This window comes from Globicephala melas, chromosome 10 (genome assembly GCF_963455315.2).
Source record: "Globicephala melas chromosome 10, mGloMel1.2, whole genome shotgun sequence".
Lineage (NCBI taxonomy): Eukaryota > Metazoa > Chordata > Mammalia > Artiodactyla > Delphinidae > Globicephala > Globicephala melas.
Window position 1 is genome coordinate 82424611 of NC_083323.1, and position 24123 is coordinate 82448733.

Below are 24123 nucleotides of genomic sequence, written 5' to 3' on the forward strand. Positions count from 1 at the left end.
GTTCATTTATTTTTGACAGAATGTCTGCCAGAATACTCAAATAGTTGCATAGATGTTTATTTCTGAAGATAGCATTGTCCTTCGTTATGTAGCAGAAGTGCTCTATGCATACTTCCCATTTTGTCACACGGAGTATTAAAAAGACATATACTTAAGGTTTGACATCTAATAAAATTAATAAATTTCACTTCTTCATCAGATCATTCTTATGTGAAACTGACTGCTATCACCCCTCTCCCCCGAAGAATATGACCACTAGTATAGCTTATGCCTTGATTTGCGCTAAGGCGCCAGCAGTTTTACACCATCTTGCAAATGTGTACACTGCAAAAAAAGCAAATAAAGTCTTAGTATTATTATTAAAATAGATTTGACCTCACAGATCCTGAAAAAGTTTGGGGGACCCACCAGGAGTCTGCAGATCACACTTCGCATACCACTGTTCCACATGAAAACTTTTGGAAATATCAGTTACATTTAAACTGATTGTAGTATTCATCCTAAAATTAAATACTTGTCAAGTAAATTTTAGGTGCTACTTATGAAACACAAAGCTGAAATTAAAGAAGATATCAATGTTATCTATCCCTATGAAACAGGATCTAGAAAGAAGAAATGGAGAGCTTGAAGAACTTTATTTATTAGAGGCATGTTTTCCTGAAGCAGAGAAATTGAAACGAGACAGTAGATTGCTTTCTCAGGTAAGACTGATTTTATTTATTTAGCTAATACTTTTGTACCACAAGAGGGAGTTATAATCCAATATCTGTTTAAATAACAAGAAACTTTAAATTTGTCTATAAAAAAATCTCTAATCTGACAAATCTCTCTCATATTGCTTGTAGCAAAGTAAATTCATATAGCTCTGTAGAAATCTATTTGTCAGTAATAAGATCCTTGAAATTTTTATATCCTTTTACTCTGATTTAATTTGGGGGAATATATACTGAGGAAATTATCCTAAATTAAAATATTAAAAGTTTGAGCCTAAGGCAATCTAGTGTTGCTCAAAACAGTGTAACTTTGGAAACAATGTAGATGATTATCAGGATAAAAAGGAAAAACTGTAATAATATGGCAAAAGATTATAGTATAATTTAAAGCAAAAAAATTGTAAGTATAATATGATTACAAATGTAGAATTTGCATAGACTACAAGATGAATGGAAGGACTAATACTAAAATGACAGTGGCAGTTAAGAATTAGTAGTCATTTGAGAAGTAGAAATTAGCTCAAGTGTTGGCTTTTGTACCTACAGGAGCTATATGATTAGGGAGGAAAGCAGAACTAAATCAACTCATAAATACTTTTTTAAAAATAAAAATATGACAATAAATAGAATTTCTATTTATTTGAAATATTGAGGCTTTTAAATTATTTTGATGAAGAGGAATTTGGTTATTTTAGAGATATCTCAAGTAACTGAAGTCATAATATGGTTTTTGCCTAATATGGAAAACAAGGTTATAAGCTTCAAAAAAGAAGTAATTTAATCTTTGGTTGAATTTTCATCAGTGTGAACCTTCAAACATTTTTATTCCACAGTGGAAACATTACATTCAATGTGATGGGAGTCCTGATCCTTCAATATCCCAAGAAATTAATACTTTCATTAGCTTGTGGAAAGAGGAAACCAATGAGACTTTTGAGGCAGTGACTGCGAAGAGTAAACTAGTGCTAAATGTAAGTATTTAAGTATTATTCTGTAATTTTAGATTATGTAAATTACAATTGTCTGATATTGACTCTAAAACTAGAAATAAATTAAATAAAGTATTTTTCAGTTAATAACACTACTACTTCCTTGGCTGTGGAGAAACATATTTGCTCATCTTTTTGTTTTCCTTTTTATTTTTGCCACTCCTAAAAACCTCTTGCCACCTTAGGTAAGATCAGCCTAACATAAATTTGAAATAGTAACTGTATGTATATCTAATTCAAGAAAATATCAAGTTGCATCCATTTATGTAGATAACTCAAGTGCAAAAATGTATGATTTTATCCTCAGCCAGAATTGTGCACTATTCAGTGATTCACTACACATATTTTTTTTAATGTTAACTATGAGCCAGGCACCTCTTTTAAGCACTGGAAGTACAAAGATGAATAAGAATATCCTACCTTCTGTTTCTGCAAATAGAATGGATAGGCTAACCTGAGGAGCTACCACATTACAAATGCACTTAAAAATGCTAGGGAAAAAAATTTAACGACATTTAAATCCATTGCCTAGCTCAAAAGAAGGCAAAGGAGAATCTTGGAGGCCATAAAACAATTCAGAAAAGTGGGCAAGTCTCAAAGTCAGTGGCCTCCCAGAGAGTGTCTATTTGTTAACCCCTGGTGGCTCAGCACTGGTTTAAAGGGAAATCAGGAGGCAAAGCCTAGGGTACAAGGAAGGTAGCAAGTTGGATCAGAGACGCTTTTTTGGCTGGGAGCCTCAAAAAGGTAATATGGATAAATAGGGGAAAACCTGCTTTGCAAAGGGAGATGATAAGAGCTTGAGTGGCTCACGTTTAGCTTAATGAAGGGAAAACAAAAACGTCTCTACTGAGAATTCTTAATAGTGAGTGAGTCAGGAGTTAGATTGAAGAATTTATCAGAATAGAGCACAGAGAGATAAAGAGATGAAAAATACCAAAGGGTAGTTAACAGACATGTATGATGGAGCAAAAAGGACTAAATGTATATTGACAAGGAGTACCAGAAGGAGACAGAGAGATATAGAAGACGGAGGGAGAGACAATATTCAAAGAGATAGTGGCTGACGATTTTCCAGAATCCTCAGAAACCCAACAAATCCCAAGTTAGGATACAAAGAAAGGAATCCACACTTAGACACACCTACATAATATTAGAAACTAGAAGGAATTCACTCCTCTTGGTCCTTTTATCCTCTAATGCTTTTTGTTTCCATTTCTGCCATGTTGTGCTTCTTGTCACTGTGGTTTACTTCTTCTCCATGTTGCTATAAAATGGAATAACTCCAGACTGTTAAGGTCATAATTTGCTCACCTAATTTAATCTGGAAAACAAGCTTATGAGATTCATTTTACATATGAAGAAACGGGTTGTGACTTGCTTACGGTCCCCTATGAGACCTTAGATGGGCATTACTCTGACTTTCCAAAGACTCCAAAGAGCCTCCCATGAAGTATTTGGATGCTAATGGATTCATCATACAGTATTCTTGCCATTGCATATTCTCTCTCCCAGGGAGGCTGCCATAGCGTGATGCTGGTCCAGGAATCTGCTGCACTTTGAATAGCAGGAAGGCAGCAGGAAGTAGTACTAAAGTTCACCAGTGATGAGCTGGATGTGACACCTTCCTGTTATGAATGTGGGATACAGAAGCAGAAGTAATGAATAGTAGGGAAGATGAGAAAAGGATAAGTGAAACAAAACAGGAGATAGATGAGTAGAGTAATCAATAATAATAGGAAACTAAAGCAGGAAGCCACAAGACGAACAGAAAGAATTGGATAGCAGTGATCGCATGGTAAACACCAAGTTCCAAATTATCAAATGTATTTATTTGACAAACTCTTATATAATATTTACTATGCCAGGCTTTCTCAGCCTGGTTCAGTTTATTCATGTTGTTGCTGAATCCCCCCCAATAACCCTGTGAGGTATGCACCGTTATCCCCATTTTACAAACAAAGAAGGCGAGGCACCAGAGATGTTAAATAACTTGCCCCAAATCACACCACTGGTAAGAGGTGGCAAGGATGGAAGCCCAGCTTTCTGGCTTGAGCCCATACTACTCAGCTGTCTCTCTTAATTTAGAAATTTTCTGTATGTTATCTATGCCAGTGTTCAAAATTAAATTTTGCTATTAGTTGTTCCTTGATCATGCTGTACATTAATTTCTCCCAACACTCTAAATATCTCTCCACTTTCTTCCTGTTTGTGTGATTTCTGAGAAGTTGGATATAATTCTTAACTTTGTTCCTCTAAAGGTAAGGTGTTTTTTTCCCTTTAGCTGCTGTCAGTTTTTCTTTATCTTTGATTTTCTGTATTTTGAAAATGGTATGCTTAAATAGGGTTTTTTTTTTGGCATTTATCTTGCTTGGTGTTCTCTGAGCTTCCTGGATCTGTGGTTTGGTGTCTGACATTAGTTTGGGGGAAATTCTCAGTCATTATTATTTCAAATATTTCTTCTGTTCCTTTCTCTTTCTTTTCCTTCTGGTATTTCCATATGTGTATGCTTCCTTTTTTTTGTAGTTGTCCCAAGGTCCTTGGATATTCTGTTCTGTTTTTTTAAGTCCTTGTTCTTTTTGCTTTTTGGTCTTTTGAGGATTCTATTGATAAATCCTCTTGCTCAGAGATTCCTTTCTCAGCTGTGTCCAGTTAAGGAGTAAGTCTTTCAAAGGCATTCTTCATTTCTGTTTCAGTGTTTACAATCCCTAGCATTTCTTTTTGGTTCTTTCTTAGGATTTCCATCTCTCTGCTTTACATCACCCATCTATTCTTGCATGCTGAATACTTTATCCATTAGAGCCCTTAGCATATTAAAAACAGGTGTTTTAAATTCCTGGTTTGATCATTATAATATCCTGCCATGTCTGGTTCTGATGTTTGCTCTGTCTCTTCAAATTGTGGTTTTTACCTTTTGGTATGCCTTGTAATTTTTTCTTGATAGCCAGACATGATGTACTGGGTAAAAAGAACTGCTGTAAATAAGCCTTTAGTAATGTGGTGGTGAGGCAGGTTGGGAGAGGGGAAGAGTTCTGTAGTCCTGTGATTAGGTCTGTCTTTAAGTAAGCCTATGCCTCTGGATGGTGAACTTCACAAGCGTTTTTAATTTTTCTTATCCCGTCTTAGGTGAGAGGGAATGGCTAGAGCCAGCTGGAGTTGGGTATTTCCTTTCCCCCAGGTGAGTTAGGCTCTGATAAAATTCCAGCAGGTTAGGCTCTAGTTAATTAATTTCCCCTGAGACCAAGCCTTGTTAAGAACAGAGCGCTCTGTCCTATTTCAAAATGCTTCCTTTCCCCCTCCTCCTGCCAGAAGCGGGAGGGAATTTCTTTCCCCCATATTTATTGTGGGGACCTGGTTGAGCTCCTGCAGGTAAGTCTCATAATACTATGGGCTCTCACCCTCCCATGACTTCATCCTCCGGGAGGATTTTTTTTTTTAACTTATTTTTATTTATTTTTGGCTGTGTTGGGTCTTTGTTGCTGTGCATGGGCTTTCTGTAGTTGCAGCAAGCGGGGCCTACTCTTCGTTGTGGTGCGCGGGCTTCTCATAGCGGTGGCTTCTCTTGTTGCAGAGCTCTAGGCACACGGGCTTCAGCAGTTGTGGCACATGGGCTCAGTAGTTGTGGCACATGGACTTAGTTGCTCTGTGGCATGTGGGATCTTCCCGGACCAGGGCTTGAACCCGTGTCCTGTGCATTGGCAGGCAGATTCTTAACCACTGCACCACCAGGGAAGCCCCCCACCCCGGGATTTTGTAACTCTCAGAATTGTCCACCCTGAGTTCCCAGCAATTCATTGTTTACAGTTTGGGTTTACAGACCTAGCACTGGTTCCTGCAGTGATTTCTGCTCCTGACACTCTGCTCTGATAAACCGACTCCCTGTGTTCACCTGTAGGGCTCTCCAATCTTGGGGACAGGGATTTGCTCTGTGTCCTCCCCTCTTTTATGGATCAAAGAATAGTGGTTGGTTTTTCAGTCTGTTCAGCTTTTCACTTGTTAGGATTGAGTGGCGTCGTCCAAGCTCCTTACTGGTGGAACCAGGTTGCCTTAGTTTCCTCGTCTATAATATAGGCACAATAAACAGTACCTACCTTATAGAGTTATGATGAGGATGAAATGGATTAAAACATTTAAAGCATTTAGAACAGTTCCTGGCAAATAGTAAGCATTCAGTAAATGTTAGTAATTCTCCTCCTCTTCCTCTTTCTCCTCACTCTCCTCATCATCATCATATTGTTATTGTTTCTATTGTTCCACAGTCTTAAGTAGTGACAAGCTGTGCCTCCTCTATGAGCTTGCTAATGACAGCTCTGTTACACATAGTATAGAATTCTTTTTTTTTTTTTTTTTTTTTTTGCGGTACGCGGGCCTCTCACTGTTGCAGCCTCTCCCCTTGCGGAGCACAGGCTCCGGACGCGCAGGCTCAGCAGCCATGGCTCACGGGCCCAGCCGCTCCGTGGCATGTGGGATCTTCCCGGACTGGGGCACGAACCCATGTCCCCTGCATCGGCAGGGGGACTCTCAACCACTGCGCCACCAGGGAAGCCCTAGAATTCTTATAGTGGAGTTTTGGGAGGAAATATTTTATTTTTCCAGAACCTTAAATAATAGAATAAATACAGGAAAGTATTTTTATATGTTTTACTGGTGATGTGTTCCTCAATTCAAAAGTGATAAAACGTCCCCCATTTCACTTTTTCTTTGTGTGTCAGATTACTTTCATCGTAAATTTTTACTTTATATTTTTACTTATACTTTTACTTATAGTTAATTGAGAAATTGAAGTTAATTTTATTGGAAACTCCATCATATGATTTGCAAGAGAAAAATATAATACAGTACCAAGGATCAATTCTAGAACTGCAAGAGCTCCTTCATCTTAAGTTTAACATAGCCACAGAAATACTTCTCAGAGTAAGTGTGATATTTTGCTTTATATGTTATTATTGACTTTTGTAAGAGTTAAGATTTTATATTATATAATTTTTAAACTCCAGTGTCCTTTATTTTTTTGAAGATTTAAAAGGTTATGGAAAAGTCAGTAGAACAATTTAAGGCACATGTATTTATCCAGATTTAACAACTGTGAATATTTTATTTTTAAAGAAATGAAACATTATCAGTGTAGCTAAAGTCTAGATTTTTTTCTTATACTTGCTAAAGTTTACCAGGACAATTATGAAAATAAATTCACAAAACCTTGTATGTTAGCTATACACTCTAGATAAATCAGTTGACACAAGATTACAATTACTGGTAGTCACTCTATTTTTCCCAAATATCTTAGCACTAATGATAATATTCAGATAATCATAGAGCCATTGTTATACCTAAGAAAATTAATGATAATTCCATAATGTATTCCAATATCCAGTCCACATTTAAATTTTCCCTAATATTCCATGAATATCTTCTATAGCTGTTTCTGTTTTGTTTTGTTTTTTAAATCAGAAAACAGTGTAAGGTCACACCTTGCTTTTGGCTATTTTCTCTCTTGGTTTCTTTTGGTCTAGAACACAATCACCTTTATAGGCTTGGCAGAATATGTTCTAATTATACAAAGAACTGTAAAGAAGGCTTATTGTTAAGTTTATTTTTGGCAGTAATAGTCATATTATAATTTTGCAGCTATTTTTATCTATATTGTAAGAAAAAGCCAGTAAGGAAATGTATTATAATTATTAGTAATCAAGATTTTTATTCTAAGAGAAAAAAGATATATAGAAGAAAAGAAGATTGGGAAAAAATACCGTAATGTTAAATTTGTAATGGAAGTATCAGTATGAAACAGATTTCTTTTTATTCCATAAAAAGGAACCAGGTCTAATTGTGGTAAATGGCTGATTCGAGTTTGGGGCAGGGAAAGTGAAAGATAAGTTTGTTATTGAAAGATGAGTTTGAGTTGTCTTGTGCTAGAAAACAAGTAAATACTCAAAGACTAATGGAGTAGTAGCCAAAGAGACAGAACTAGCTTAAAGAAGCTCCCACTGATCAACTTGGGGATAATTTGAATATCAGAAATAATAATGACTATAATTGATTATAGCAGGCATCCCCAACCCCTGGGTCGAGGACTGGTACTGGTCCGTGGCCTGTTAGGAACGGGGCCACACAGAAGGAGGTAAGTGGTGCGTGAGCGAGCGAAGCTTCATCTGCCGCTCCCCATTGCTTCCCATCGCTCACATTACCGCCTGAACCATTCTCCACCACCACCCCAGTCCGTGGAGAAATTGTCTTCCATGAAACTGGTCCCTGGTGCCAACAAGGTTGGGGACCTCTGGATTATAGAACCTTGAATAAAATAAAAATTCATGAGTCTATAGTGATATTCCAAAATGGAAAGGGGAAAGTGGAGTGGCGGGTAGAGAGAACAGTTCTTTACAGAAGAATACCACCTGATGAATGTGGAAGGAATGATCAGTAAGATAATAACCATTTTTCAATCCCCAATGTAATAATTGATAAGGATCATCAGTGGCTACCTCAATAAGTAGGCGAAAAGTTTAGGAACACATTATTCTCATAGTGCCAAAGTATTAGACCACAGATTACTTACTGACTAGGATAAATGTACTTTGCAAGGGGAGGTGGGGGTAGTCACCACATTAACTAAGTGATCAAGTCCACATTGTTGACAGTATACATCATATGCCTCCTGATAGCATGCAGTGTGAGGAACACAACGTTACCTGTTGTGCCTTCTTGCCGAAAATTGTTCATCTAATCTGATTAAACCTACCTAGACCTAACTTCCGGTGTACAAAAAATAAAGGGAATAGAGGAGCAAGTTAAACCATGAGGAAACAGCTAGATAAATTCACAATGTGGAACAGTTCTTCAAGGCAATTATCCTGGGCACTTCAAAAGGTTAATGTCACAGAAAAAAAAAAGTGTGGGAAAACAATCACTTTTATTTCTTTTTTTTTTTCTTTTCTTTTTTTTCTTTTTTGGCTACACTGGCACAGCTTGCAGGATCTTAGTTCCCCAACCAGGGATCAAACCTGTGCCTCGTGAAATGGAAGTATAGAGTCCTAACCCCTGGACCACCAGGGAATTCCCAGAACAATCACTTAAAAAAAAAGAAAAGCAATAAATTCAACTCCCAGTACATTTAAATTTTTACATTATAGGAACCAAATACATATTGACTTATTTAAGCCCTTTGAAAGAGCTAATATCTTAAGCAGTAGGCATCAAGCTATGTTAGTCTTTATAAAAGAATTCTTAAGAACATCCTTAAATTGTGTGTTTAATGTTGATTATCAAGTATTGGACTAGTAAAACACAAAACTCATCTGGATATTTTGTTTTCTAAACTTGGTATGTTCAGAAATAGGCTAACTTTTACAGTAGCATAATCTACATTTTAATAAGGTAAGGATAAAGAAGCATGTATATAGTTAAAATGAAAAGTCACAAATAATGTTAAAATTGAAAAGGGTAACCTAAGAGTAATCCACAAGTGCTACCTGGGAATACAGGAGCAATTTCAATCCTTAGACACCGTAAGAGAAACTGAGTAGTAAATGGGGAGCACATTTAATTGAGTAAATATGTTTTTGTTGTTTAGAGAATTTTTAAAAACAATTCTTTGTTATTTTGATTGAACCTTATTTTTACCCAAATTTCTCTTTTATTTTTTTCAAGGTTTCTTTTTTAATTATTATTTACTTTTTGGCTGCGCTGGGTCTTTGTTGCTGTGCGTGGACTTCCTCTAGTTGCGGCGAGTGGGGGCTACTCTTTGTTGCAGTGCGCTAGGCTTCTCATTGCGGTGGCTTCTCTTGTTGAGGAGCACCGGCTCTAGGCACGCGGACTTCAGTAGGTGTGGCTCGCGAGCTGTAGAATGCAGGCTCAGTAGTTGTGGCTCACAGGCTTAGTTGCTCTTCGGCGTGTGGGATCTTCCCAGAACAGGGATCAAACCTGTGTCCCCTGCATTGGCAGGCGGATTCTTAACCACTGCGCCACCAGGGAAGTCCCCAAATTACTCTTTTAATATTGAAGGGAATCCAACACCTAAGTGATGAAGTAACTTATCTAAATTGCGTAATTTATGAGGCCTCTAATCTTAATAATGTTTTCTTTTTCTCTTACAGCAAGCTAGTACTTTAGCAGATCTGGACAGTGGAAACATGGAAAAAGTCATTCGAGATGAAAATGTTACTGTATATGTATGGGCAAACCTCAAGAAGAATCCAAGGTATTCCCATGGGTGATACTATAGGTCTGAAGACATTATATAGTCACATGACCAAGCAGATGCCTGTTGCATTACAGCATGGCATACTTACAAAAACCCATGTTAGAAAGTCAGCCACCTGGGGTTTGACTCAGAGACCTGCCATTTATCTTAGGCAAGTTATTTAGCCTTGTTATGCCTCAGTATATCAACAGTAAAATGATTATATCACTTAACTTAATAGGATTGGGCTGAGGATTAAATGTTAACACATGTAAAGGTCATACATACTGTGGTGTCTAGCACAAATATACACTGACTAAATATCAGGGTCTTCCTCTTCTTTTCACCCACTTAACCTCCCTCCCCACCAAAAAGTAGAAGTGGTAGGTGCTCTCTACATGGCAATCTGAAACTTTTGAAAGATTTATCTTTTGTGAACTGTTAATGCTTTCAAAAAAGAATACTTTTCATATTTATTATTTTTTAGATAATTTAAGTGATGTTTCCCTGATTGTTTTCAACAAAGTAATATCATTCTGAGGAATGATAGAGATAATGATAAATTCACGATCACTTGGTTGCTGCTTTATCTCAAACATTTCAAATAATTGAGTTAGTATGGCAGCAAGTTTTAGGAAAAAATGATCTGAATAAAAGTTAGGAGGCCTAGGTTCTGGTCCCAACTCTGAAAAGACTAGTCCTATGACAGTGGAAAGTATTGGATTTTATTTCTGATATTAGTAAAAGTAAGGAAAAAAGTATTTTCCAAGTTACATTTGCTACAAAATACTCTGGTTTAAATCAGAGTCAATATATTAATATAACCTTTTTCATTATAAAATATGTTATATCCAGAAGGATGAAGGAAATTATATAATTTTAAAAGAAGAAAAGTAAAATGAATATCCCTGTATTAACTACCCAGGCTTAAGAAGAGAATTAGATGGTATCTTTTACTAAGATAAGGAATACTGGAAGCAGAACAAGTTTTGTTTTACTTTGATGGTGATGTTGAGAGAGCAGGGGGTGGTCAGTATGATGAGCTCAGTGTCGGACTTGTTGAGTTTGAAGTATCTATGACACATCAAAGTGCAACTGTCTGAAAGCATTGAGAGAAATCTGAGTTGGAGACATATTTTGCAGAGTCATACAGATTGATAGTTCTTAACTTTTGGGGAGTCATAGACTCTTATGAACTTTATTACATATGCTCACACATATGTAAGGGCATTTTTGGACCTTTTAAAGTTCATTCAGGGATGCTTCTTCCCCTAGGAAACATAGAACTCATGTTAAACACTCCTGATAATATAAATAATAATTGAAGTCATAGAAATAATAATATCCAGAGAGGGTATGTAGAGGGAGAAGAAAGAAGGGCTCGGGATGGAGAGTCAAGTAACATCAACGTTTAAGGGATGCTTAGGAAGGAGATCATACAAAGGAAACAGAGAAGGAGCTGCCAGAGATGGAGGAGAAGAGTATAGAGTCATGGATCCCAAGAGACAGGTTTGAGAAGGTAACATGAGCAACTGGATCCAAATGCTGCAAAGAAAGCAAGTATGGGTCAGGACTCAAAACTGTGGTGAAATTAAAGTGGAGAGAAATACTGCTTAGGTATAAGCTTACAACAGACATAGAATTTTCTAAAGCCTCATCCTTTTTGTTAAATTAATTAACAGGTACAGAAGTATCAGATTCTCTGAGACACAAACTGGATTTGAAATTCCAAGGATATTAGCAACATCTGACATTGCTCTGCGACTCCTACATACTCGCTATGATCATGTTACGCCATTAGGCCCTGTTCCAACAGCATCACAAGAACACACTTCCACGGTAACTTACTTTGGCAAAGACGAAGTTAAGAGTGTAGAAGCAGCAGTCAGCAAAGATGTCCAAGAAGAGTATAAAGAACAAGAAAATGAGTCTAACTCAGTTCATGAGGAAGAAACAAAAGTTGACGAACAAGGTGGTATTGAAGGACAAACGGTAGGACACTTATTTTTTTTAAATAAGAATTTAATTGCATTTTTTTAATTTTAATTTTTTTGGCTGTGCCATGCAGCATGTGGGATCTTAGTTCCCCAACCAGAGATCGAACCTGTGCCCCCTGCAGTGGAAGCGTGGAGTCCTAACCACTGGACCGCCAGGGAATTCCCTAAGACACTTTAAATGTACATTTTTTCTTCATGTAACAGGTGTTATAGGTTCCCTTGATGCATTCTCAAGATTTTTTCCTAAACAACTAGAAACCGAAAGCTACTTTCTTGCCAGTGGCTCAGTTTTGTGTATGTGTGTGTTTTTCTTGCCTTCTATTCATAGTCACTATTCATAGTTGAGCCTGTTGCTTCCACATCCTAAAGTTGAGGACAGGAATTGCTAATTTTTATTTTAGGTTCACTCCCGAAAAGCTTTGAAGCAATTTAATTTGTGCGTATTTATTATATTTCAAACTCAGGGAACTTGTGATAAATACTTTCACAAACTGAAGGATTATCTTACATTACTCTTACTTCCTCAGCTTTTGGTTTTGTAAGAAAGAATTATATGAAGTAAAAACTGATATTTTTTAAACTGTTATACTCTCTTAAAATTTGACATCTTTTAAAAAAAATTGGACATCTTTAGATATAATATGTTGAGCAATTTAATAATCATATTCTATTAGTTAGTTTCTGTTCTTTTTTTCTTTCTATTTCAAGGATTTTCCAGCTACTTACTTATTAAGGTAGAATAAATTGTCCCTTTAGAATTTAGTAATACTTTCTCAGAACTGAGCAGCTTTTTGTTTGGCCATGGACAATCTGCATTTTAGGAAGGACCAGGTTTTCCTACAAGTACTTAAGATATGAAGTGTACTGGTTTATTGGTTTGTTTTCTTTAAACACAGGTGAGGGTTAAGAATTAAGTTGAATACAAATTTGAAATCAGAATAAGGATTATTAGATATTCTTAGAACATATTTAATTGAAAAATTTCATTTGATTCCACCAGAATCAAAACTTACAATGATTCTACAGCAATATAAAAAATGGATAAGACATGATGGTCAGTACAAAGAACAGTATTTAGAGTATGATTACAATGATGAAAAAATTAAAAAGGCATAAGGAGAGGAGAACCCAGAAACCTGTATATAGCTGATATTTCACAGAGGTGGGAAATAAGTGATTGGTTCTTCTTTAAAAATTTGTCACTTTTAAAGGAATGTTTTTTGAGCAATCTGGTAGCTTTTATAATGAAAAAATTCATTTTCCCTCTCAGGTAACGTGGTAGCATTACTAGAGTTCAACAATATTTCCAGTTTTCTCCCCTTTCCTGGACAGGAAGGGAAGAATCACGCTGCTCGCCCCCTTGAAATTAGGGGTGACCATGTGACTTGCTTTAGCTAGTAAGATGTGAGTGGAAGTGACACACTGATTTCTAAGAGGGGGGAAACAAAGAATGAGTAAATGGGTGCTGGATGTTACATTATTTAAATGTTCAGTAGAAAATAAAATGAAGACCCATAAACTTACAATAAAATTTGGCGTGATTTGTGACTGAAAATTCATGAAAACAAAGAACAAATTAAAAACTATCAAAATTGTCGTATGAAAAGAGTATCTAAAAATGTTTGGTCTTGATCTGATAAAAATATTGAATAACTTCTGCTCCGCAAGTTCCTTGATCATATTTTATGAAAAACCCATCAACAGTTTACCTAAGAATTTGACATTACTAACTTAAAAGTTATGAAACAATAATTAGAAAACATATAATTTGAAATATTACTTGAATTTAGATGGCTAAAGCAATTCTTCCTTATACATGTATGTCTCAGTTAAAGCAGCCTTATGCAGCAATGACTCATTATAGTTCTGTGTATAAAACTACCAAAAATAGTTTTATATTAAATATATCATCATATGAATTCACTATAATACCAAACAGTGCAGTTATATATTTTTCTCCAGGTCTGTCATCTATTAGAGTAAGAAGTCATTTCCTTTACTCTCAGCTGGTGAGCTCAAAGTTACCAAGCTAAGCTTTCCTCAGTTAAATGACCCTTTCCAATGTGTTTAACTATATCTATTTTTTTTTCTATTATTCTTTAATGTTTTATTGAACCATTTCCATTTATAATGATGACTGCAGGTATACCAATGCTAATGTTGATAATGCCACAAAAGTACGTCAAGGAAAAGCATTCTACTGGATGGTAATGCATATTTTATGGAATACTGAAGCTTTTCTCAAATAAGTAGCCTAAAGATTAGACAATTAGTAATATAGCAGAAATAGTTTTACCCTATGAAACTTCACCACAGCCTGGGAAGCTTGACTGAGAATTGTGTGAATGGTACATGGAGGAACCTGGCTGGCAGAACTTTGTTATCAGGGGATTGAAAAAGAGAAAATTGCCTAGCAGATGAGACTAAACTTAATTTAGTTAGCACCCCTGTTTCCAGGAGCCAGTCCTCTCATCACACCAAACAGGCGTGTGTGTAGTTGCTTATGCTTATGGATGTGTGCTCTCCCATCCTTCCAAAACCTCCACGGCATTCTGAAAAGTTAACATGAGTAATGCTGAAGTAAGGATGATTTCCACAGAAGCAGAAGAATCCCATAGTAGTGCCTAAGTGTACCGAGGCAGATGGGAAAAGCCATCTCCTGTGCTGAAAGAGGATTGTTGGGGCAGGGGGGAGACAGTGGCAGTAAACTGCAGAGAGTGAAGAATCAATCTCCCACCTCAGAACCACTTGCCCTGCTAAGCTGGGGAGGAAAGGAAAGAGAGCTGATAGAAACAATTGTCAGCTGGGCCTCCACTTGTCACTAATTTTGAACAGAGCACATTTGTAGAGCACATTTTGTAAATTTGAGTAGGCTTCAGGGAGCAAAAATCAGTGGAGGGACTTCCCTGGCATCCCAGTGGTTAGGACTCTGCACTCCTACTGCAGGGGCCACGGGTTCCATCCCTGGTCAGAGAACTAAGATCCCACAAGTGGAGTAGCAAAAAAAAAAAAAAAAAAAATCATTGGATTTATAAAGAGAGTCAGCAGCTCAAAAGAAGGGGATAAAGATAATTTGGTGGAATTTATGGGGGAAAAAAGTAAAACAGATGGGGAAAAAAGTAGGAGATCCAGTATCTATGTAAAAGAAGTTCCAGAACACAAAGGAAAGGATAAGTTTAATATAATGATTGGCACTGTGACCGCTAGCTAAGATAGGAAATAAATTTCCATTCATACTTCCCTCTACAGAGTAAAAAAAAGTAACAGATTTTATTTTTTTTAATATAAAAAACTAATCAAAGACTCATAAAATAATAAAAGTATTTGAAGAGAATGTAGGGAAGTTATTTTATCATATATACTAAGAAGGTCCTTCTTACTTATTAGTGCATCAAAACCATACAAGAAAAGGAGGTTATGAATTCAAACATTTGTATAACAAAATAAACCTCACTGTAAACAAACTTGAAAGACAATGGACTGGGAAAAATATTTAAACATATAAAACAAATGGTTAGTATCCTAATATAAAGAACTCATAGCTGCGGAATTGTCTCCAGGCGCAGCTGACGGAAGCCCCATCTCCTCAGGACCCGCTGGGGCTTTGGCTTCTGGAACACGTGGGACTGAGTCCATGCTGACGGCTGGGCTTCGGGACAACTTGGGGTCGAGTCCACACTAACGGAAGCCGGGTCTCCTCAGGACCTGCTGGTGCTTCAGCTTTGGGACATCATGGGGTCCATTTCTCTCTAACAGGAGCCTGGTCTCCTCAGGACCTGCTGGGACGTGATGTCACTAAGGGAAAAGGCCGCACTGCACAGCATGGGGGACCCTAGTTCCCTGACCAGGGATTGAACCCACACACCCTGCAGTGGAAGCGTGAATTCCAAACCACTGGACTGCCAGGGAAGTCCCGGTCCTTTATTATAAAAAGGTTGCCCTCGAGAAGCAAGAAGAACTACAGTCCTTCAGCCTGTGGAACAAAAACCACATTCACAGAAAGATAGACAAGATGAAAAGGCAGAGGGCTATGTACCAGATGAAGGAACAAGATAAAACCCCAGAAAAACAACTAATGAAGTGGAGATAAGCAACCTTCCAGGAAAAGAATTCAGAATAATGATGGTGAAGATGATCCAGGACCTCGGAAAAAGCATGGAGGCAAAGATCAAGAAGTTGCAAGAAATGTTTAACAAAGACCTAGAAGAATTAAAGAACAAACAAACAGATGAACAATACAATAACTGAAATGAAAACTACACTAGAAGGAATCAATAGCAGAATAACTGAGGCAGAAAAACAGATAAGTAACCTGGAAGACAGAATGATGGAATTCACTGCTGTGGAACAGAATAAAGAAAAAAGAATGAAAAGAAATGAAAACAGCATAAGAGACCTCTGGGACAACATTAAATACAGCAATGTTCGCATTATAGGGGTCCCAGAAGGAGAAGAGAGAGAGAAAGCACCTGAGAAAATATTTGAAGAGATTATAGTCGAAAACTTCCCTAACATGGGAAAGGAAATAGCCACCCAAGTCCAGGAAGTGCAGAGAGTCCCATACAGGATAAACCCAAGGAGAAACACACCGAGACACATAGTAATCAAATTGACAAAAATTAAAGACAAAGAAAAATTACTGAAAGCAGCAAGGGTAAAACGACAAATAACATACAAGGGAACTCCCATAAGGTTAACAGCTGATTTCTCAGCAGAAACTCTACACACCAGAAGGGAGTGGCACAATATACTTAAAGTGATGAAAGGGAAGGACCTACAACCAAGATTACTCTACCCAGCAAGGATCTCATTCAGATTGGATGGAGAAATCAAAAGCTTTACAGACAAGCAAAAGCTAAGAGAATTCAGGACCACCAAACCAGCTCTACAACAAATGTTAAAGGAACTTCTCTAAGTGGGAAACACAAGAGAAGAAAAGGACCTACAAAAACAAACCCAAAACAATTAAGAAAATGGTCATAGGAACATACATATTGATAATTACCTTAAACGTGAATGGATTAAATGCTCCAACCAAAAGACACAGGCTCGCTGAATGGATACAAAAATAAGACCCATATATATGCGGTCTACAGGAGACCCACTTCAGACCTAGGGACACATACAGGCTGAAAGTGAGGGGATGGAAAAAGATATTCCATGCAAATGGAAATCAAAAGAAAGCTGGAGTAGCAATACTCACATCAGATAAAATAGACTTCAAAATAAAGAATGCTACAAGAGACAAGGAAGGACACTACATAATGATCAAGGGATCAATCCAAGAAGAAGATATAACAATTATAAATATATATGCACCCAACATAGGAGCACCTCAATACATAAGGCAACTGCTAACAGCTCTAAAAGGGGAAATCAACAGTAACACAATAATAGTGGGGGACTTTAACACCTCACTTACACCAATGGAAAGATCATTCAAAATGAAAATAAATAAGGAAACAGAGGCTTTAAATGACACAATAGACCAGATAGATTTAATTGATATTTATAGGACATTCCATCCAAAAACAGCAGATTACACTTTCTTCTCAAGTGCGCACAGAATGTTCTCCAGGATAGATCACATCTTGGGTCACAAATCAAGCCTCAGTAAATTTAAGAAAATTGAAATCATATCAGGCATCTTTTCTGACCACAACACTATGAGATTAGAAATGAATTACAGGGAAAAAACCGTAAATAATACAAACACATGAAGGCTAAACAATACGTTACTTAATAACCAAGAGATCACTGAAGAAATCAAAGAGGAAATCAGAAAATACGTAGATATCAATGACAATCCAATGACACGACAATCCAAAACCTATGGTATGCAGCAAAAGGAGTTCTAAGAGGGAAGTTTATAGCTATACAAGCCTACCTCAAGAAACAAAAAAAATATCTCTAATAAACAATCTAACCTTACACCTAAAGGAACTGGAGAAAGAAGAACAAACAAAACCCAAAGTTAACAGAAGGAAAGAAATCATAAAGATCAGAGCAGAAATACATGAAATAGAAACAAAGAAAACAGTAGCAAAGATCAATAAAATTAAAAGCTGTTCTTTGAGAAGGTAAACAAAATTCACAAACCATTAGCCAGACTCATCAAGAAGAAGAGGGAGAGGACTCAAATCAATAAAATTAGAAATGAAAAAGGAGAAGTTACAACACACACTGCAGAAATACAAAGCATCCAAGAAATGACTACAAGCAACTCTATGCCAATAAAATGGACAACCTGGAAGAAATAGACAAATTCTTAGAAAGGTATAACCTTCCAAGACTGAACCAGGAAGAAATAGAAAATATGAACAGACCAATCACAAGTAATGAAATTGAAACTGTGATTAAAAATCTTCCAACAAACAAAAGTCCAGGACCAGATGGCTTCACAGGTGAATTCTATCAAACATTTAGAGAAGAGCTAACACCCATCCTTCTCAAAATCTTCCAAAAAATTGCAGAGGAAGGAACACTCCCAAACTCATTCTATGAGGCCACCACCACCCTGATACCAAAACCAGACAAAGATACTACAAAAAAAGAAAATTATAGACCAATATCACTGATGAATATAGATGCAAAACTCCTCAACAAAATACTATCAAACAGAATCCAACAACACATTAAAAGGATCATACACCATAATCAAGTGGGATTTATCCCAGGAATGCAAAGATTCTTCAATATATGCAAATCAATCAATGTGACACACCATATTGACAAATTGAAGAAAAACCATATGATCATCTCGATAGATGCAGAAAAAGCTTTTGACAAAATTCAACACCGATTTATGATAAAAACCTCCAGAAAGTGGGCATAGAGGGAACCTACCTCAACATAATAAAGGCCATATACGGCAAACCGACAGTAAACATCATTCTCAATGGTGAAAAACTGAAAGCATTTCCTCTAAGATTAGGAACAAGACAAGGATGTCCACTCTCACCACTATTAGCCAGATTTCCGTATTTTTTATGGCTGAATATTATTCCATTATCTCTATATATCACATTTTCTTTATCCATTCATCCATTGATGAACTCTTACATTGCTTCCATGTCTTGGCTATTGTGAATAGCGCTGCAGTGAACATGGAGGTACATACATCTTTTCGAGTTAGTATTTTTGTTTCCTTCAGATAAATATCCAAAAGTGGAATTGCTGGATCATATGGTAGTTTTATTTTTAATTGTTTTGAAGAAACTCCATAATGTTTTCCATAGTGGCTGCACCATTTTACATTCCCACCAACAGTGCACAAGGATTCCCTTTTCTCCACATTCTCACCAGCACTTATTTCTTGTCTTTTTGATAATAGCTGTTCTAACAGGTGATATTTCATTGTGGTTTTGATTTGCATTTCCCTGATGACTAGTGATGTTGAGCACCTTTTCATGTGCCTTTTGGCCATCTGTATGTCTTCCTTTGAAAAATGTCTATTCATATCCTCTGCCCATTTTTTATTTGGAATGTTGGGCATTTTGCTTTTTGTTTGTTTGTTTGTCTGGCTGCATTGGGTCTTCATTGCTGTGCGCGGGCTTTCTCTAGTTGCAGCGAGTGGGGGCCACTTCTCATTGTGGTGCACGGGATTCTCAGTGTGGTGGCTTCTCTTGTTGCAGAGCACAGGCCCCAGGCGTACGGGCTGAGTAGTTGTGGCTTACAGGCTTCAGAGCTCAGGCTCAGTAGTTGTGGAGCACGGGCTTATTTGCTCCATGGCATGTGGGACCCTCCCGGACCAGAGATCAAACCTGTGTCCCCTGCATTGGCAGGCAGATTCTTAACCACTGCACCACCAGGGAAGCCCCATTTTTGCTATTGAGTTGTATGAGTTCTTTATGCATTTTGAATATTAACTTCTTATCAGATATTTGATTTGCAAATATTTTCTCACATTTGGTAGGTTGCCTTTTCATTTTGTCAGTTGTTTCTTCTGCTGTGTAGAAGCTTTCTAGTTCGATGTTGTCCCACTTGTTTATTTTTGCTTTTGTTATATTTGCTTTTGGTGTCAAATCCAAAAAATCATCGCCAAGACTGATGTCAAGGAATTTACCCCACCTATGTCTTCTTTTAGGAGTTTTGTGGTTTCAGATCTATGTTCAAATGTTTAATCCATTTTGAGGTAATTTTCGTTTATAATATAAATAGTGGTCTCAACCACATTCATTACACCACCACACAACTTGCAATAGATTTGGCAATAGCAATCCCTTTATGAGCAGGAACGGTAATTATGCTTCCACCATAAAACAAAAGCATCTCTAGCCCACTTTCTACCACAAGGAACACCAATTTCCCTTTTCCCTGTGCTAGTAATTATTGAAACTGTTGGCTTATTTGTCCAACCAATGGCCCTAGCTGTATGACTAATGACTCATATCACAGCTGGCCATCTATTAATTTATTTAATTGAAGGGGCAACCCTGGCCCTAATAAGCATTATCCCTACCACAGCCTTCATTACATTTGTTATTCTCATTCTACTCACGATCCTTGAATTTGCAGCAGCCCTTATTCAAGCTTACATATGCACCCTGCTAGTAAGCCTCTACTTACACAATGACACATAATGACCCACCAAACCCATGCATTCCATATAGTAAATCCCAGCCCCTGACCTCTTACAGGAGCCCTCTCAGCCCCTCACAGAGCATCTGGTCTAGTCATATGATTCCATTTAAACTCAACGTTTTTATTACCCTTGGGCTTATTAACCAACATCCTAACAATGTATCAATGATGACATCATCCAAAAAAGTTTCATTACTTGTATATATCACATTCTAACTTCCCCAACTAAACACACAGAAAAATCAAGTCCTTACAAATGTGGATTTGACACTATAGGATCAGCATGCCTACGCTTTTTCATAAAATTTGTCACAGTGTCCATTATGGTTCTCCTCTTTGACCTAGAAATGATCCTTCTGCCCCTACCTTCAGCGTCCCAAACAAACAATCTAATAACAATACTCATTATAGCGCTACTCCTAATTTCACTGCTAGCAATACGTTTAGCCTACAAGCGGACTCAAAAGGGGTTAGAGTGGACCAAATATGATAGTTTAAATTAAAGCAAAGTATTTTGGCTCATTAAATTATGATTAAATTCATAATTATCAAGTTCCTTTTGTCTACGTAAATATTATTCTAGCATTTACAGTTTCCCTTAGGGAGTATTAATATACCAATTCCACTTAATATCCTCCCTACTATTTCTGGAAGGAATAATATCATTATTCATTATGGCAACCCTAAACATCCATTGCCCTCTAGCTCGCATAAGACCCATCATCTTACCAGTTTTCACAGCCTGCAAAGCCGCACTAGGATTATCCCTGCTAGTAATAGTATCAAACAGCTATGATATTGATTATGTACAAGATCTCAACCTTCTCCAATTTTAAAAATTATTATGCCACCTATTATATTAATACCACTAATATGATTATTAAAAATATATAATTTGAATTAATACCACCACTTTCAGTTTACTAGTTTTATTAGCTTATTCCTTCTTAACCAATTTAATGACAACAGCCTTAACTTTTCATTAATCTTCTCTGATTCTCTATCAGCACTTTCACTTTGACATGACTCATCTCTAATACTCATAGCCAGCCAATTCCTCCTATCTAAAGAATCACTAGCTCAAATCACTGCCCCTATATATCACTATACTATTTATGCTACAGATATTCCTAATTATAACTTTCACTGCCACAGGATTGATTTGATTCTATTCTTATTCGAAAAAACACTAGTCCCAGCATTAATTACTCTCTCTCGCTGAGGAAACCAAACAGAACTACTCACTGCAGGAATTTACTTTTTATTTTACGCACTAGTATGATCTCTTCCACTTCTAGTTGCTCTAGTATATATCCAAAATATTATAGGTTCATTAAACTTTGTAATAATCCAGTACTGAGCCCAAACAATACCTAACTCTTGATTCAATATTTTCCTCTGATTAGCATGCATGATAGCTTTTACAGTAAAAAATGCCCCTCTACAGATTACACCTCTGATGGCCAAAGGGGCATGTAGAATTCCCACTTCCAGATCTGTAGTTCTTGCAGCTGTACTACTCAAACTTGGTGGCTATGGTATACTACAAATCACAATAATCCTAAACCCCTTAAACTACATAGTGGATCCAACCCTTATATTATCCTTATGAGGAATAATTATAACCAGCTTAATCTGTTTGCACCAAACAGACTTAAAATCACTCATCAGATACTCCTCCGTTAACCACGTGGCACTTGTCATTGTAGCTATCCTCATCCAAACACCTTGAAGTTTTGTAGAGGCTACCACCCTAATAATTGCCCATGGCCTCACACCATTTTTACTATCTGACATCTTTTCATGTGCTTGTGGACCATGTGTATGTCTCATCTGGAGAAGGGTCTATTCAAGTCCTTTGTCCATTTAAAAAATTGGCTTCTTTGTCTTTTTGTTGATGAGTTGTAAAAGTTCTTGATATATTCTGGATAACAGACTTCTACCAGATATATTAAAATGTGCAAATATTTTCTTCCATTCTGTGGGCTTTCTTCCACTTTCTGGATAGTGTCTTTTGATGCACAAAAGTTTTTAATTTTGAGAAAATCCAATTTATCTATTTTTTTCTTTCATTGCCTGTGCCTTGGTGTCAGATCTAAGAAACCATTGCTAAATCCAAGGTCATGAAGATTTATCCCCATGTTTTCTTCTAGAGTTTATACAGTCATTCCTCGGTATCCATGAAGGAATGGTTCCAGGACTGCCCTGTGGATACCAAAATTCACAGATGGTCAAGTCCCTTATATAAAATAGCATAATATTTGCATATATCCTACACACATATTCCCATATACTTTAAATCATCTCAAGATTACTTATAATACCTAATACAATGTAAATGTTATATAAATAGTTGTAAATATGTTGTAAATGCTACGTAAATAGTTACCAGCAAGGCAAATTCAAGTTTTTCATTTTGTAACCTTCTAGAATTATTTTTTGGAATATTTTTGATCCACAATTGGTTGAATTTGTGGATGCAGAACCCACATATATGGAGGGCTGACTAAGCCTTTTGTCTATTTTGAGTTAATTTTTGTATGTGGTATGAGGTAAGAGTCCAATTTCATCCCTCGGTACATAGATAGCCAGTTGCCTAGCACCATCTGTTGACAAGATCATTCTTTCCCCAGTTTAATGTTTTCCACCCTTGTCAAAAGTCAATTGACTATAGATGGATGTGTTTATTTCTCAGTTTTCCATTCAATTCCACTGATCTATATGTATATCTCTATGCCGCTATCACAATGTTTTATTTACTGTCGCTGTGTACTAACATGTGAAATTGGGAAGCGTGAGCCTCCAACTTTGATTTTTGAGATTGTTTTGGCCCTTTGGGGTCCCTTGAAATTTCATATGAATGTTAGGATAAGCTTGTGTATTTCTTCCCAAAAGCCTTCAGGAATTTTCATAGGAATCACATTGAATCTGTAGATCACATTATGTACTATTACCACCTTAACAATATTAAGTCTTTCCATCACCATGGGATGTCTTCACATTATTTAGGTTTTCTTTCATTTCTTTCAGCTATGTTTTATGATTTTCAGTGTACAGTTTTGCACCTTGATTAAATCTATTCCTAAGTATTTTATTGGTGTCGACATTATTTAAAATGTAACTGTCTTCTTAAATTCCTTTTGAGAATATTCATTGCTAGTACATACAAATAAACAGATTTTTGTGTATTGATATTTTGTCCTCTAACTTTGCTGATATTAGTTGACTAGCTCAAATAATTTTTCTGTTGATTCTTTGGAAACATATAAGATGCTGTCATCTGTGTCTGTGAACAGACACGGTTTTACTTTCTCCTTTCATATGTGGATGCCTTTTATGTTCTTCCTCATTGCTCTGGGTAGAATTTCCAGTACCATATTGTAACAATGGTGAAAGCCAACAACGTGGCCTTGTTCCTGAATTCAGGAATAAACCTTTCAGTCCTCAACATTGAGCATGATATTCCTGTGTGTTTTGTCTAATGCTTTGTATCATATCGAATGAATGTCCTTTTCCTCCTACTTTTGTGTTTATGTGATGAAATTGCACTTGCATTTGTTTAAAGCTTTTTCTGCATCAAGTTACATGATCATGCAATAATTGTCATGTATTACACTACATGGTTTTAATTTAATAATCCATAACATCGCTTGGTTCAGTATATT

At 36.7% G+C, this 24123-nt stretch overlaps 1 protein-coding gene across 11 annotated transcripts in view; it reads left to right on the forward strand.

Moving 5' to 3' along the window:
• DNAI7 (dynein axonemal intermediate chain 7) overlaps nt 1-24123 on the forward strand; it is an 84911-nt gene that overhangs the window by 27316 nt on the left and 33472 nt on the right. For 7 of the 11 annotated variants that reach the window (XM_060305907.2, XM_060305903.2, XM_060305905.2 and 4 more), the window contains 6 exons: nt 600-701; nt 1547-1684; nt 6467-6613; nt 7746-7820; nt 9793-9896; nt 11561-11870. In XM_060305907.2, coding sequence (XP_060161890.1) covers nt 600-701; nt 1547-1684; nt 6467-6613; nt 7746-7820; nt 9793-9896; nt 11561-11870 — 876 coding nt within the window. Of the gene's footprint in view, nt 1-599; nt 702-1546; nt 1685-4825; nt 4878-6466; nt 6614-7745; nt 7821-9792; nt 9897-11560; nt 11871-24123 lie in introns of those variants that run through there. The other 4 variants (XM_060305900.2, XM_060305909.2, XM_060305902.2 and 1 more) reach the window with 4 other exon arrangements.